Source organism: Portunus trituberculatus, chromosome 44 (assembly GCF_017591435.1).
Source record: "Portunus trituberculatus isolate SZX2019 chromosome 44, ASM1759143v1, whole genome shotgun sequence".
Lineage (NCBI taxonomy): Eukaryota > Metazoa > Arthropoda > Malacostraca > Decapoda > Portunidae > Portunus > Portunus trituberculatus.
Genome location: NC_059298.1, coordinates 6115554 through 6131736, shown reverse-complemented (window position 1 = coordinate 6131736; position 16183 = coordinate 6115554). Strand labels below are relative to the sequence as shown.

Here is a 16183-nt window from a genome sequence, read left to right as displayed (position 1 = left end):
ATCAAAAAGTTTCCAAACGCTTGATAGAGCCGAAGGGAAAGGCGAACACGAGTATGGGAAGATCCAACGATGATAAGGCTAGGTCCAAAAGTCCCAATATGAGGGAAAGACTCAAACTGTCTTAAGGCCACGGCAGCACAAGGACAGTGCCAGTGAAGTATTGACCTACAGGAGATCCCAGACCAGGCCAGGCGCGGGATGATCACGCTTTGATGGAAATCGTAGGTGTTAGTAAAGAAACTGATCTGACGAAGCAATCTTTGCAAAGTGATATTTTTCTATCAACGAAGGAGCCACTTCACCTCCTTAATTACTCTCGAGACGGAGTGATTCGAAAACCGTGGAGAGTCCGTGCCTAACTTTATTATCTGTGATTTATGTACATACTGAACCTGCCCTCCACCACCCAGGCCGCAGCCGGGACGCGTGCACATGCGGCCAATCTGGGTAACCCATAAGAGCTAGGTGCTGAGACGCAGCAGATAGAGAGATATTTGTACGATTTTCTTTTGACTCTTCTGTTGCCTAGCTAAGTCTTTTTTTGTAAAATAAAAAAAATATTCTATTGTACATGTGATATAGACAGACATTTCCTGAGTGCAGTGTTAAATTTAAGGTAGTGTGTGTGTGTGTGTGTGTGTGTGTGTGTGTGTGTGTGTGTGTGTGTGTGTGTGTGTGTGTGTGTGTGTGTGTGTGTGTGTGTGTGTGTGTGTGTGTGTGCAAGTCACTTCATCCATGGAACCCCTCACGAGCGGTAATTTGTGAGAAGCTTTCTTTACTCATCGTGAGGTGTGGATGAGGAGACGTGAGAGCAGCAGGTATGCGCATATTTTAAGTTGATGCTTGCAGTGATATAAGCTCTTTTCCTTGCCAGTCGTTGCCAAAGGGACTAAGTATTTTTGCACATAATGGTCAAGTTCCTTCTACATAATGCTCATACGGCAGACAGCCAATATCTTCCTCATAAAACCCAAGCTGACCAGGAAAAGTGATCATAATTTTTAGAGTTGACTTTGTAGAAGGAAAAGTTACAATATTAAGGCTCTTCGTATATAAGGTAACTTATGTCACTATATTTATATTTCCTCGTAGCTTTAAGGTTTTACCAAGTTGATCAGACATGGGTTTTAAAGAGAGAAAGAAAACTCTAAATAGATGAAATAAGAGAGCGAGACCCAGTGACGTCTCGGTAACAATACTCCAAAGAACTATAATAATAAACACATACTAGTCGTGTCGGCGTTGGGTGACTTATGCAATTTCTTTCATATTGTAGTCATGTCACAAAATATTGTATGTACTATTTTATACGTTGTAATATAAACACACCAAATAGTTATGACAACTACTTTGTATACTTTGTATCATGATGTCTATACCAAATATGATAAACTGTTATGTCAAAGCAATGATTTGTTTCTTACTCCTACTAACATCTCACAGGCTGCAAAGGGAACCAGGAACAATGTGACATAAATCAAGCACAAACTCTGGTCGTGCCTCAAAATAAAGGTGATAGTATATACAATCCCACAACTTATAGCAATAAATTGAACTAAAACCCCACACTCATAGAAAGAAAATATAAATAGATGGCTAGGCAAAATCAACGGTAGCATTCATAAATATAGTGTAAGAAAAGAAAAAGAAGGTGAGGTGAAAGGCAAGAAGAATGAAGTAATGAGAGTACAGTTGTGAAAAAACATCACATGAAAAGTAGCTATTCAATCTCAATACTGTTAGTGTGTGTGTGTGTGTGTGTGTGTGTGTGTGTGTGTGTGTGTGTGTGTGTGTGTGTGTGTGTGTGTGTGTGTGTGTGTGTGTGTGTGTGTGTGTGTGTGTGCGTCAGTGGGTGGGTCGTTGTGTGAGTAGTCAATACCCGCTATTCAAGCCGTATCATGAATGACCAAAAATCACTTACATGCTGCCAACAAATAGATAAATAAAAGATTGTTATTAAGAGTTGAGATGTGCAGCAGCAAACCATACAAGCCTTCAGTACCTATTAAACGATCAACCGAGTTTCTTATCTAAGTACAGTGGATCCGTGCGTGCTTTGGGATCCGAGGGGTCTCCAAGCGCACGGGTTCGAATCCTGTCTACGGTCTGAGTGTAGGTTGGGCTTCCTCACTCGGGGCAACGGTTTCCAAGCGGGTGGGCTTTGAAATAGGAGGTACCCTTAATAAGTATCCCCTTTAGCCCATAAATTCCCGTGAAAAGCCCACATGGTATAAAAAAAAAAGTATAAGCCAATAGTCATAAAATCAATCAAATTTGCTAAAAAGAATGATGGTTAAAGAAGCCACAGAGACAGTGTCTGTCCTCCAGCACAAACACACTCACGAACCCAACTCAACACTCGGCTGTATTGAGGAAAGAACTGAACACGTGACGAAGATAAGCACACACACACACACACACACACACACACACACACACACACACACACACACATATCATACCTTCCGAAATAAGGTTTATAGCATAATATAATGTACTTACATCATTACGTTCACTCAAATGGCATTCTAAATTATTGCATGTATAAGAAAAGGTAATTTTCTACAATAAACAAATGTATTCAGTTATTATTCTTTTCAAACACTGATTATTCGTTTCTTTAATTCACATATGTAAAAATGAAAATGAGTAGCTTTCAATCCTGTTCTATGACATGAAAATGCTATTGAGAGTCACCTTATGTAATATATATATATATATATATATATATATATATATATATATATATATATATATATATATATATATATATATATATATACATAATGTTCATTATCAACCTCTGGGTTAAGACTCATCCGTTTGTACGCACGATATCGGGTTTTTTCTTTACGTATTTTTGCTTTCTTTTTTGAGGTTGAGGGAAGATTACTTTAACTCCATTTATATAACAATGTTAGGGACTTATATGTTTAAGTTACAGTTATCATGCTGGTAATTTCAAGTTATTCTGATCATTATCAACGCCTGGTATTATACAGCCTGTAGTATAGTCAAGACTTCATGTTTGTCATGTTTGTGATTTTCACCACAGACCTTTGATACCAAAAAGATCGCACCTTGTTAGTATTGAAACACGAGAAATACATTATGCGTTTTGAAATATTAGTAGAATGTATAAGGAAATTCTTTTAAAAATTATTTTGTAAGATTATATGACTAAGGGGTACCAAACAATGATAGCTCCTCCCTACCCAGGATAAGCGAAGCACGATAAGAAACAAACGATAGGTTGCACAATTCATTGTGGGTTTACACTTATAAGCTTAGTATTCAGTGTTCGCTCCATTGGAGTCAGGAACAGCTTGAAGACGGGCAGGGTAGGAAGACAAAAGTGTCTCGAAAAGCTCCGTATTGAACTCCATTTCTCGAAGGATAGCATTGATGTGCTCCTCCATCCTGCTACGATTAAATCGAGTTACTAGAGATTCAGACAGCATCCTGTCTTCAGCATTGTTTTGGCGTCTTTAACCCTTTCACGCCAATGGCCGCCAATGGAGTGAACAATGAATATTGAGCTTGTAAGTATTAGTGAATTGTGCTACCTATCTGTACATTCGTTTTCTTTTTTTTCCTATTATGCTTCGTTTATCCTGGATAGGGAGGAGCTATCATTGTTTGGCACCCCTTACGCACATTTCAATTCAAGACATGGTCTTTAAGAAAATAGTGTCATCGGCTGAAAGGTCTGCGTTTCCCGGCGGGGATCCCAAACTGGCCTAAGGTTTAGGTATTGTTACGAGCCGTAGGCGGCTTGGTCAGGAAGTGGAACTCGAAACTGGAAGATTTCACAGACGAGGATGACAGCACGCCGATAGGGTTGAAACTGAAGCTGCTGGAGCTCTCGACAGGCACCTTGCAATAACAACGGCGACCATCGATCTCGTTCATCTTCACGGTGAAGCCAGGTTTCTGCGGAAGTATGAAGCCAAATTTTCTTTTTTTTCTCCCAGAAAATAATAATGTTATAATCACTACTATCCATACTATAAATATACTAAATGGAGCTTCTTTAACTCTCTCCTGAACTATCTCGACATCTGGATTTCAAATCTGGTACGTCAGTTCACCTTTTATTGCATATTATGCATTTAACATTGTGTCACTGCCAATATTCGGACAACCGGTTGATAAAAGACGAATAAGAGACATTAGTAATCAATAAAAAAATTTCTTAAACATTATCTTATGACGATTTCCTGTGGCATGATTTCCTGCGGAGAACTCACCAAGTCAGCCACCCATGTCTGATAGCGCTCACTTTCGGTGAAGTCCCAAGCAAGGCCACCCACCACCGCCGCGGCAAGCAGCACGTACACTCTGCAAAATTTTCTGTGTAAAAACTTGTACGGAAATTACAGAAATTTTGTAACACAACGAATAAACATGTGTAAAAGCTGGACGCTTGATTTTTTTTTTTTTATGCATAAATGGACTAACACTACACACAGAGTCTTAACAGCCTTCTCTTCAAAGAAAGAAAAGCAAAAAACGAGAAGAAACATCAGTTTCCACAATCTTTGGCAACGAGCATAAATATCGAGGAGAAAGAATAATTAAAAATGCTCACCGGACTGAATACCTTTTTTCTCTTTTTTTTTAACGAATCTAAGACAACAGTTTAAGAAATTTGATTAATGTCATTACGAAGGAATGAATAGACACTAGATCCCTTTATGCTTATACCAAGAAAAAAACTGGTATAATTTCACGTATATAGTAATCATAATATCATTATCATACAGACAGATACATTTCATTGGGTCAATATATAAAACTTTTTTTTTTTTTTTTTTTTTTTTTTAGTTCAAATGTCTATGTATATCGAGTCTCACTTGTTACCTCAGCATTATGTTTGCTTTTGTTCGCGACTGAGTCAGCTTAGCTTCGAAGATTCACACTTCCTCAAGACTACGGCTACTCTGCTCCTTGACTATTAAGTAGACCAGTGGTTTGATATCATCGGGCTATGGTCACCAGAAGACGTCCCTGCGGCCCTCACCGCCTGGCCAGTGACTCTTACTACACTCATCCGCCAAGGTGGATCATGGCTCGCCACAGGTGTTCATTTCGGTCCCTACACTATGATGCATTTGTGTCCGAATAATTTCGACTTGAAAGACTTTCTGGTGAACTTCAGTCAGCCCATACGGAAAAGTGTCACGTATGACCTCTAAAAATGACGAATGGGCTGCAGGTGGCGCCTTGAACGCCTTGTGCCAGGCGGACGAATAGGATTTAGAGTGTGATGGGATTAGACTTACATAAAGCTACGTTGCCAGTACTACATTCACTTGAAAAGTAATTAATAAGCAAACACTTGGCAGCAGTTAAGGATTTATTTTCATCAAAGTATGTATTTGTAAGAATAATTAGGACAGATAGTGTTACAGTTTAGTGTCAGTTTATTTAACGAAAATAATCACAAACTGTTGCATTCGTGGTATTTTCAAAGTTGCGTTAATCCTTTTACATTAAACTGATGTGAAACGCATTTTTCTTTTCATATTTAACCGTATACCTTGTCATCCAACTAAGTAATCAACCTAGCATGGTGCTTCATTCCCATCAACATCCTCCTCCTCCTCCTCCTCCTCTTCCTCCTCCTCCTCCTCCTCCTCCTCCTCCTCCTCCTCCTCCTCTACTTAAACATTAATTTTTTTTTTATTTTATCATTATTATTACTATTTGTTTTACATGAAGATCACACTAGTACTGTCTGCTGCCTTTAAGACTACATTTATGTATGCTGTTTCCTACTCCACCACTTTCTTTTTAACTAATGCAATTAAAAATATTTTATGAAAGTTGATGCACGTGTGTTTGTTGAGGCAAGGGGTGGATGGGATATCCTATAAACACACTATCAATACAAAGTGGCGTCTAAAGTGGGCCAAAGGTGTTAGATAAAAAAAATAGAAGATAAAAGTATATATGATTAAATAAAACCCAAACTTCGATTCAAATTAAATTCCTCGTACATGAACATTTATAATCTTTCCGACTAAATTCTATTTTGACACACACACACACACACACACACACACACACACACACACACACACACACACACACACACACACATTTTTCTCTGACATTCACACATTTTTGACGCACGATTTGGAGAATTTTCAGATTACCTCACTTTTTCGTTCATGTTAACGGGTTTCAGCATTTTCGCGCCTGTACTCGTAATTCTGAACTCATAAATATTTCTATGGTTATTTTCTTCCTTAGTTCTTTATCACACCAGACCACGTTCACACTACCACTTACACACCGACTGCATTGTGTCTGACTTCATAGTACCACCTCCTGCACGTACCTCCCTCTACCCTTTTTGGGGACAGCATGTCATCTATATACAGAGAACTCACTGGATTGTGAAACGTCGCCACTAGAGACTAATGCATGTGATTAATATTATTTTTTAAATACATATGTACTCCAGTTCAGCCAACCTTTTAGTCACAGTTAAAATTGCTTAGACACGTTCATAGGATTATCATCATCACAATGAACAAACTGAAACAACACGTCAACTTAAATACGAGAACATACCATGATACGAATAAACAAATGCTTGAAAGAATAAACAAATGCTTGAGAGAGAGAGAGAGAGAGAAGAGAGAGAGAGAGAGAGAGAGAGAGAGAGAGAGAGAGAGAGAGAGAGAGAGAGAGAGAGAGAGAGAGAGAGAGAGAGAGAGAGAGAGAGAGAGAGAGAGATACCACACCAACTATAACGAAAACAACTTAAAGAGGCGAAGTTCAGCATTACAAACACTAAGACCCACTAACTCAAAACCCCACAGCTGCCTGTCAGAGTGGTGTCGCATTAGGCGAGGGTGTGGTGCCGCAGGTGTTGCACGACGCCAGAGTTGCAGGGAGGATCGTAAGAGGGAACGACTTGTGCACTCTTTCTTTCTCTGTCATTTCATCCTGACGGAGGACACGCACAATGAGGTAATGTGTAGCTAAGAGTGACGGAGTGACTGCTGTGTGCGGCTGTGTGTGCCAGGATCATGCACTGGTAATGTGTGTGTGTGTGTGTGTGTGTGTGTGTGTGTGTGTGTGTGTGTGTGTGTGTGTGTGTGTGTGTGTGTGTGTGTGTGTGTGTGTGTGTGTGTGTGTGTGTGTGTGTAAGCGTGATGCACCAGAATCTTGCGAATTACGTACTAGACTCATAATTACTAGTTGTGACCTTTTTTAAAAGCGATTAGGCTTATTTAATGCGATACATGAGTAATGCTGTCGCCTTTTATACCACAACTTCTCAATCCTTTGTCTCCTCCAGGACAGTCATTGCTCGTTCAGTACAGAATTCTTTTAACGACATAGTGAGGCGTGAACCAAAGCCTACAAGGACGTTACGCTCAGCTCCGGAGCAAAATATTTTCACATTCGAGGATACAACTGGACTATAAACTTCGATATGTTGCGAGAACTGAACCACAGAACATCCGAGGCTTGCATCCATGTGTGTGTGTGTGTGTGTGTGTGTGTGTGTGTGTGTGTGTGTGTGTGTGTGTGTGTGTGTGTGTGTGTGTGTGTGTGTGTGTGTGTGTGTGTGTGTGTGTGTGTGTGTGTGTGTGTGTGTGTGTGAGAGAGAGAGAGAGAGAGAGAGAGAGAGAGAGAGAGAGAGAGAGAGAGAGAGAGAGAGAGAGAGAGAGAGAGAGAGAGAGAGAGAGAGAGAGAGTGTGTGTGTGTGTGTGTGTGTGTGTGTGTGTGTGTGTGTGTGTGTGTGTGTGTGTGTGTGTGTGTGTGTGTGTAATTCACCTCGGTCGCCTGCTGGTCACCCAGCCAGTCTTCCCCATTACGGAGCGAGCTCAGAGCTCATAGACCGATCTTCGGTAAGACTGAGACCACATCAACACACAACACACACCGGGAAAGCGAGGCCACAACCCTCGAGTTACATCCCGTACCTATTTACTGCTAGGTGAACAGGGGCCACACATTAAGAGGCTTGCCCAATGCCCATTTGCCTCGCCGCTTACCGGTACTCGAACCCGGCCCTCTCGATTGTGAGTCGAGCGTGCTAACCACTCCACTACGCGGTGTGTGTGTGTGTGTGTGTGTGTGTGTGTGTGTGTGTGTGTGTGTGTGTGTGTGTGTGTGTGTGTGTGTGTGTGTGTGTGTGTGTGTGTGTGCGGAGGGGAGATGGCAGAAAGAGAAAAAAACATTTAGTTCCTCTTCTTCCTTTAGCGTCCGTCACGCACACAGTCCACTAAACGACAAAGAACAACCAACTTCCTGTGAATCACTGGGGAAAACCAAGGAAGCTAGAGACGGTGTAGTGTTTGGTTATACTTTGGTGTCGCTGCCCTTACAATGAGAGTTTTCAATATCAAGTGCATGACAACGCCATTAAAAATGTTCTGCTAGCACACGAGCTTGCCTCACACATCTGATGCATAGCGTCTGGTTGGCATTTAAAGCATCAAGATAAATAACATTCGCTAAATGATATTATCTTCTTCAAATATTACGTAAAGACTAAATGGCAGTGAATCCGGACCAGCTGTTACCGCATACTTGACACGCAATAACTGAGAAATCTTCCACGTCTTACAAAATCTGTTTTATTCACTCGTTATGAAATTCAGTAACAAGATATGTTACATAATCATAGATTAGAGTCATTAGATGAAAATCGACCGCAATAAAATTAAACATATATATGTATATATATATATATATATATATATATATATATATATATATATATATATATATATATATATATATATATATATATATATATATATATATATATATATATATATATATATATAATCTCTTGTCCTTTTTACTGTTAATTTCAAACAATAAGTCTGATTAATAAATCATATTCATAGTAGTTATTTTTTTGATGAGCAAATTATACATTTGTGAATAGTTCATTCACTAGATCAGCTTTATAAATACGTAAATGTATTTCCATTGTGATCAAGTTATATCACAAAAATTAACAAATAAAACAATATCCTAGAGAAAATTGTCATAAATGTGCCTGTGTCGTTTCGTATTTGCATATAATGCATACAAACCAAACTTCTTGTCCTATCCACTCTTATGCTAATGATACTTCCGAAAGTCAACAGATCACGCACAGAACGCCTGATTTCTGATCTCTATTAATTTTTTTTTATTGGGAAAAAGAAAACTTATTATTGTTCTACGCCACAAAAACTCCAATTTCTCCATCTGTCAATTCGACACAACCTTCCTGACGACTATTCCCTTTTCTTCAATGAAATTCATGTCACCCTCTTCTACAATAAATGTTCTCGTTTGTTTTGTCTTTTACTTATACTCTAAACCGGAAACTTCACATCACATCTCTTGTTAAAACAGCTTCTATAAAGTTAGGCATTCTGAGTCGTATCCGCCAGTTTTTCACACCCGCACCCCTAACTGCTAATTTTATACAATGAGAGTTTTCAATATTAAGTGCATGACAACGCCAAGAGTACTCCATGGGTGGAGTACTCTTCTCATGTATGGAGGGCTTCCACTCACACTTTTATTACATAAGGTAGAATCAAAATCTTTTCATCTTATCAATTCCTCTCCTATGACTGACTGTCTTAACCCTTTTTCTCATGGTAGCAATGTTGCATCTCTACCTCTCATCTACCGCTATTTATATGCTAACTGTTCTTCTGAGCTTACTCAGAAGAACATGTCTCCCCTCCTCCCGCGGCCTCGCAGCACAAGATTTTCTTCTTTTCTTACCCCTATTCTGTCCAACTCGCTAATGCAGCACTCTCAATTATTCATCCCTTTCTCTGGTAAACTCTGGAACTGCTTCTGTATTTCCATCTTCCTATGACCTGAACCCATTTAAGAGGAAATGGCATCTAAGTTCGTCTTCTCGTTTGTTTTTGTTACCCTTGGCCAGATTTTCCCCTTTTACATGAAAAACATTAACAAACGGAATGGAAAAATAGGTACGGATGTTAAATCATACGATATGAGACTCAGAGGAGTTTTAATCAAGAAGCAAAACTGGAACCTCAATCTTTTTTTTTTTTTTCAATTCGACACAGCAGTCGTGAAAGGAATTAAAAACTAGAAAAAAAAAAAAGATACACTGTCTAATTCCAACATACTTGACACTTGCAACCTAACAAAGGCTTCTTGTCTTACGTCTCTAACACAGGACTCTTCTGTCTCCACTACTGATGATCCTGTTGTTGTATATGGCCTTGGGAGCAGTACGAGGAGAGACATGGCAAGAAGTATATGATGCTTGGGCAGCAGACTTGGTTTGTACGAGTATATATCTTAAAGTCTTTTTTATAATTAAAGATTAGTACCTTATGCGATTTAAATTAAGTGGGCGGTGGCGTGGTGGATAAAGTGATGAGCTTGGTATCGGGCAGACATCCACGCCTAAGTTCGAATCCCACCAAGTACGGCCTTGAAACTTTGCCATTTGTCGAGTGGTTTAAAGTTACCTACATGTCACCATGATACCCAGGTACTAGGTGGTTTCACCAGAGATGCGCTTGGGTGGCAGTATGGGCCCTAATGTGGGTACCACTATAAATAATATTGCCAGCGTCATTAATGTTCCAGTGTTCTTCACCTACAGGCGCTATAAGCCAAGACATAATGGAAAAAACTAGAAGTATTATAATGTATCATTAAAGGTCTATACCACTCCCACTGTCAACCATTTCCAAACTCGCTGATTGATAGCTCCCCATGTCCAGGGTATAAAATAAGGTGGTTATCATACTCTGCGTGACTGTATAAACAAGATCATACAGTTGTTATGCGGCAAATGGTCCTTTGCGTAGTCATAGTCAAAAATCGAATAACAAAATAAAATCATTTTCATTGTGTTTAGTGTTTCCCACAGTTATGCTTTTCCATTTGCCAAAGATGTATCAGTACTACCTAACCATAACCAGTAATGAGACTGTCCGCAGATCATAAGACGTGGTTCAGAGAAAATAAAAAAAAGACAGTGGAAGCAACTGCACAAAGTTATTCGTCTTTGATAGTGACAGTAACTCCAGTCAATCCGTACTAACTTCCATGACGCAAACAGAAACCTGGCTGGATGATCGAGGAGTTCGACACTCAACGACGCTGCTACTGCAAAGTGCCCCGCAGGTCCTCTCTCCCACGTGAGTGTTGGAATGCGGTTATATTCCATCCTGAATATTTTTCCCCCTCACTATCAATTTCCTCCTGACCAAAGCCATCGAGTGCATTATCTTAAAGATAATGTGTGTGTGTGTGTGTGTGTGTGTGTGTGTGTGTGTGTGTGTGTGTGTGTGTGTGTGTGTGTGTGTGTGTGTGTGTGTGTGTGTGTGTGTCACCTTGCAGGTCCGAAAGAGTTAACTAAAAGGAAGGGATAGATGTCTTGAAACCTCCCTTTTAAATGAAGTCAAGTCATAGCAAGTTGGAAATACAAAAGCAGGCAGGGAGTTCCAGAGTTTACTAGAGAAAGGTATGAATGATTGAGAATACTGGTTAACTCTTGTATTAGATAGAGTAAGGGTGAGATGAAGAAGAAAGCCTTGTGGAGAGAGGCCGCAGGAGGAGGAGGCATGCAGTTAGGAAGATCAGAAGAACAGTTAACATTGAAATAGCGGTATAAGATAGCATGAGATGCAACATTCCGGCAGTGAGAACGAGCCTAAAGACAGTCGGAGGAGGGGAATTGATAAGGCGAAAAGCCTTAGATTCCACCCTATCTAATAACACTGTGTAAGTGGAACCCCCTCCCCTATAAATACGAAGAATATTCCACACACGGGCGAATAAGGCCCCTTGAACAGTGTTAGCACCTGGGGAAATGACAAAAACAGGCGGAGACGCCTCAAAACGCCCAACTTCACAGAAGCTGTTTTAGCACGAGATGAGACGTCAAGTTTTCAATATAGGTTATGAATAAATGACAGACCGAAGATATTCAGTGAAGAAGAGGGGGACAGCTGAGTGTCACTGAAGAAGAGGGCATAGCTGCCTGGAAGGCTGTGTCGAGTTGCTAAGAGGAATTGAATTTCTGAGGCATTGAACACTACTACTAAGTTTTCTCTGCTTCATTCTAGTAAATCAACAGACAGGCTTTGCATTAAAATATTCTTTAATCTAGTAAGGTTCTTTGATTTAAAACAGTAGTTCTGTAGGAGATATTTTTCGTGTTTTCACGTCTTTCTATCCATTGTTATTTTGATGATTACGGGTTATATAACACTCGGTTAATAGAGTAATACTTCAATCAATCATTTAAACAAAGAATCTCCTTTAAGCGAATTACAACTCGCAGGTGATTCAGATGCATAGTTACGTATCTCATTAATAATCTTAGGAAGTTACGTCGACCATTCATTCGTATTTTGTTACTACTCCAAACGTAGCCCATTGACTCTAATGGCTTCTACTTTAGCTTAAAAGAATCATGATGTCGAATATCATTTTGAAAGACAAGAAATGGAGAAATCCAGCAGTCTAAATCTTGAACTGCATGAAGCTTTACTTTTGCTCGATAAAATCGGCAACATTTTTCAAATGAGGCATGAATAATTTTCTATTAACGATGAAACAATTAATAACATCTATTTGAATCAATATATAAAAAAATGTTATTAATTTTTATTTTTCAGTTACGTCGAGCACAACCTTCGCCAGCGCACCTAACACAACAGTCATCACCGCCCACCTTACCACAGCCGCCACTCTCACTGGCCCCACCATCACCACCATCACCATCACTCTCGCACCCTCCACCACTAACCCTTACAAATGGACAACAACCTCCCCATCACTCAGCCCGGTACAAATCACAACCACCATCACTACCACTGACGGCCTTACATTCTCTACCACCAACCCTGAGATCGTCATAACCTCTCCACATATACCTGACTCCACATCGCCACACACACACCACACCACATCCCAGACGATACCAGATAACCAGACTAATGTTTCCACTATTAATATTACTACTACTTCTACTTCCACCAATTATCTTACCAATAATACTGCTACTACTTCCACCGTCACCGCAAACACAGGGAAAAACAGCACCATTGCAACCGTAACTACTGCATCTAACATTACCTCTACCAAATCGACAACCATCACCACCATCACCTCTACGCCAGCCGTTACTTTTCAGAGCCTCACTTCCACCATTCCTAATCTCACCTCCTCCATCACCACCGGCTCCAACTTTACCAACATTAACTTCAATAACATTACCAGTAACAACACCACTGCTGCCTCAAATTTCCCCACCACCAACACCACTACAGCCACTCATACACCGGTTATAACTACCTTGAGACCCATCACCAATTCTGTCTACAAAATCACCACAGTCGCTACAACCTCACACTCCCCTATCACTGTCTACAGCCTCTTCACCACAGCCATCACCAATAACACAACATCCAAATCAACTTTAGCAACAGCAAATGCACCATTCACCACTACTACAATAACTGCAATAACTACCAGTCCAGCTACCACCACCACTATAACTCCATCGAACACCTCCAGAGCCATTTCAACAACAACAACAACAGCCACCACGAATACCTCAGTCACAATAGTCTCATTAACTGCCAGTGCTACTACTACTACTACCATCCCAAAAACGACCACAACATTTGAGTCAAAAACCATCCCAAAAACAAGTACTGCGCTAACAACACCAACCTACGATACCCCAAAAACACCTACCACCACCACCACAACCACAAAACCAAATACAACCAACCAAGCCACACTCCCCAAGACAACAACTACCGCATCTGCACTAAAAACAACAGCCACACTTAATATAGCAACTCCAGAAACTACCACTACAGGCACCATCCCACAAGCTACCACCACAGGCACCACTAAAGTAACAACCACAACACCTGTAACCATTCCTCAAACAACCACTTTGCCTACCACCTCTAAAACAACAAACATGACAACAACAACTGCAAACTCTACTCCTGAAGTAATCACAACCACCACCACCGTACCCACCACCACCATCATAACCCCAAAAACAATCCCTACAACCACCACACCACCAACAACTAAAATCCCCACCACGCCAACCACCACCACCACTACCACCACTACAACAGTGTCTACGCCAACAACTATAGCAAGTACGTATGCATTTCATAAACACACATGTACAGAAGAATAATGATTAACTTAAACAAAACTATTCAGTCATATAGCATATACAAGTTTACTTTCTTTCTTAATGTACCGTAAACTCTTTGGCTTTTGTCTGTCTATTTAACTTCCATAAATCATGTCAGTTGTCCAAATAAGCACTTCTGTATCCTACATGTCTTTTTACGTAAACGCAAATCTAACTTTCTTTTTTCACTACCTTTAGATTGCGAAGCCACTATTGTTGTCTCCCATGGAAGTCTCGAATACTGGACATCCCCGAACTACCCTGCGCAGTACCCGGAGGATATCACCTGCACTATGCGAGTTCGGGTACGTAAACAATAGTCTTGCAGGTGAGTATATGAAGTAAACGGCTGGTGATGGTGGTAATGAATAAACCGTGTGTGTGTGTGTGTGTGTGTGTGTGTGTGTGTGTGTGTGTGTGTGTGTGTGTGTGTGTGTGTGTGTGTGTGTGTGTGTGCTTAGATTTTCATTTCTTATTTATTTAATTAGGCGAGGGAGCCACACCGCATCTATGTTACATAAACAAAACAATTATACGTATTCTTCTGTTCTTTTCCTTTTCCATCAAGCCACTCGTAATTAAGACATAAACCTAATTCCACCATCTAATCTATCTCCTTTCCCGTGGCAGATTCCCGTCACGTTGCAGACTGGAGTGGTGGACATCGCGGTGGTGCCGCCTGGTGTCATTTTCAGACCGTCGACGGTGCTGGCTGGATGTGGTGGAGACAGGCTTCAGGTTGTCAGTGAGCTTGGGTAAGGCTCCCTGGTATTACACTTGCCTCGCCACATTTTTCCTTTGAATACGACAAGATGCTGGCATACGAAATATATCTAAAAGAAAACACTGCATACACGTTACGTGATATGTAACAGTTTAACGTATCTATATCAGCACTGCACTGTTTTTTTTTTTTTCTCTCTCTCCTCTCTTACTTGTTTGTGCTTAGTGCCTTTCGACCAACAAAGCGTCAACGACACCTACGTACTACCATAATTATACCCGAAAGTCTGGACAAGCTGCCCTGTATACTACACTACGAAAAAGTGCTAATAATTTTTTTTTCTTTTATAAACTAGTTTATACGATTTTTTGAAGCTGTCAGATGGCTTAGCATCATGTAGCCTTATTTTCGACAATGCCAAGGTAAACTTTGTATGTGAACCATCATATAGAGAGTAAGTATAATGGCACGATAGGAAGTGATGCCGGGCTTCACGCTGAAACAATTAACAGTAACCATTATTGCAGTTCTAAAACCAACCACTGTGGCGATCTTCGTGGACAGTCGTGGAGCATGACATCCATGGGAGACGCGCCCAAAGATCTCACCTTTACATTCACCTCTACTTCGACAGACGGCGGCACGGGTATTGGCTTCAAACTCTCCATTAAAGGTCAGTATGAAGTTTGCACATGCCAATACTTGTTACTACTCACTTTACATGCAAGCAGTCTTGAATGCAACCAATGTTCCAGGATACGATTATGCAAGTGGTTTCGGTTTCGATTCCTGAGCTCATCAAATGTTACCAGTTTGTGGAGGGCTACCACAGACCACACCAAGCATTCAACAGCATGGTCTCATCTCACGTTAATTTTACTCTGGCGTTACTTTTAAATTATGTAAATCACGAGTGAAAACCTATGAGTATTAATTTCTAAGATTTGCTAGGTACAGTACTTCACTGGATAAATATTCCAGGCAAAGGTGACATAAGGTATAGAATGTGCTGCAACATATGAAATTAAGCCACTATAATAGTAACAAAACTATCACGCCCATTATTTCAGTGGTTCATAAGGGTAGTAAACAATGACCAATTAAAACAAGAACACCAGTAGAACCAGCAGAACGGTAGAACACTACCAGCCACCATTGATACGATACTCAGTTCACTTGTTATCATTCAGAATCACTCCCGTCTTACTCTGATGGACGATTTTTTTTTCTAAGAAACTATATATACTTGGCTATAACAATTA

The 16183-nt window shown here is 40.3% G+C and overlaps 3 protein-coding genes across 4 annotated transcripts in view; 2 read left to right on the top strand and 1 right to left on the bottom strand.

Annotated features, from left to right (window-relative positions):
• Positions 1–714, top strand: part of LOC123519095 — a 76474-nt gene extending 75760 nt beyond the window's left edge. Inside the window, 1 exon segment of the mRNA XM_045280305.1 lies at positions 1–714. Within this exon segment, the coding sequence (XP_045136240.1) occupies positions 1–125 (125 nt within the window). The 3' untranslated portion in view covers positions 126–714.
• LOC123519094 overlaps positions 621–16183 on the bottom strand; it is a 15805-nt gene continuing 242 nt past the window's right edge. Inside the window, exons 1-3 of one of the 2 annotated variants that reach the window (XM_045280304.1) lie at positions 4864–5047; positions 4251–4341; positions 621–3933 (exon numbers count right to left, since the gene is read on the bottom strand). In XM_045280304.1, the coding sequence (XP_045136239.1) occupies positions 3748–3933; positions 4251–4341; positions 4864–4871 (285 nt within the window). In that variant the 5' untranslated portion in view covers positions 4872–5047 and the 3' untranslated portion in view covers positions 621–3747. Of the gene's footprint in view, positions 3934–4250; positions 4342–4863; positions 5048–16183 lie in introns of those variants that run through there. The other variant, XM_045280303.1, reaches the window with a different exon arrangement.
• Positions 6849–16183, top strand: part of LOC123519093 (mucin-2-like) — a 9564-nt gene continuing 229 nt past the window's right edge. The window contains exons 1-8 of the mRNA XM_045280301.1: positions 6849–6984; positions 10187–10292; positions 11084–11162; positions 12648–14156; positions 14396–14502; positions 14828–14952; positions 15449–15594; positions 15677–16183. The exon at positions 15677–16183 is cut by the window's right edge and continues 229 nt beyond it. Of these exons, the coding sequence (XP_045136236.1) occupies positions 6980–6984; positions 10187–10292; positions 11084–11162; positions 12648–14156; positions 14396–14502; positions 14828–14952; positions 15449–15594; positions 15677–15714 (2115 nt within the window). The 5' untranslated portion in view covers positions 6849–6979 and the 3' untranslated portion in view covers positions 15715–16183. The remainder of the gene's footprint in view (positions 6985–10186; positions 10293–11083; positions 11163–12647; positions 14157–14395; positions 14503–14827; positions 14953–15448; positions 15595–15676) is intronic.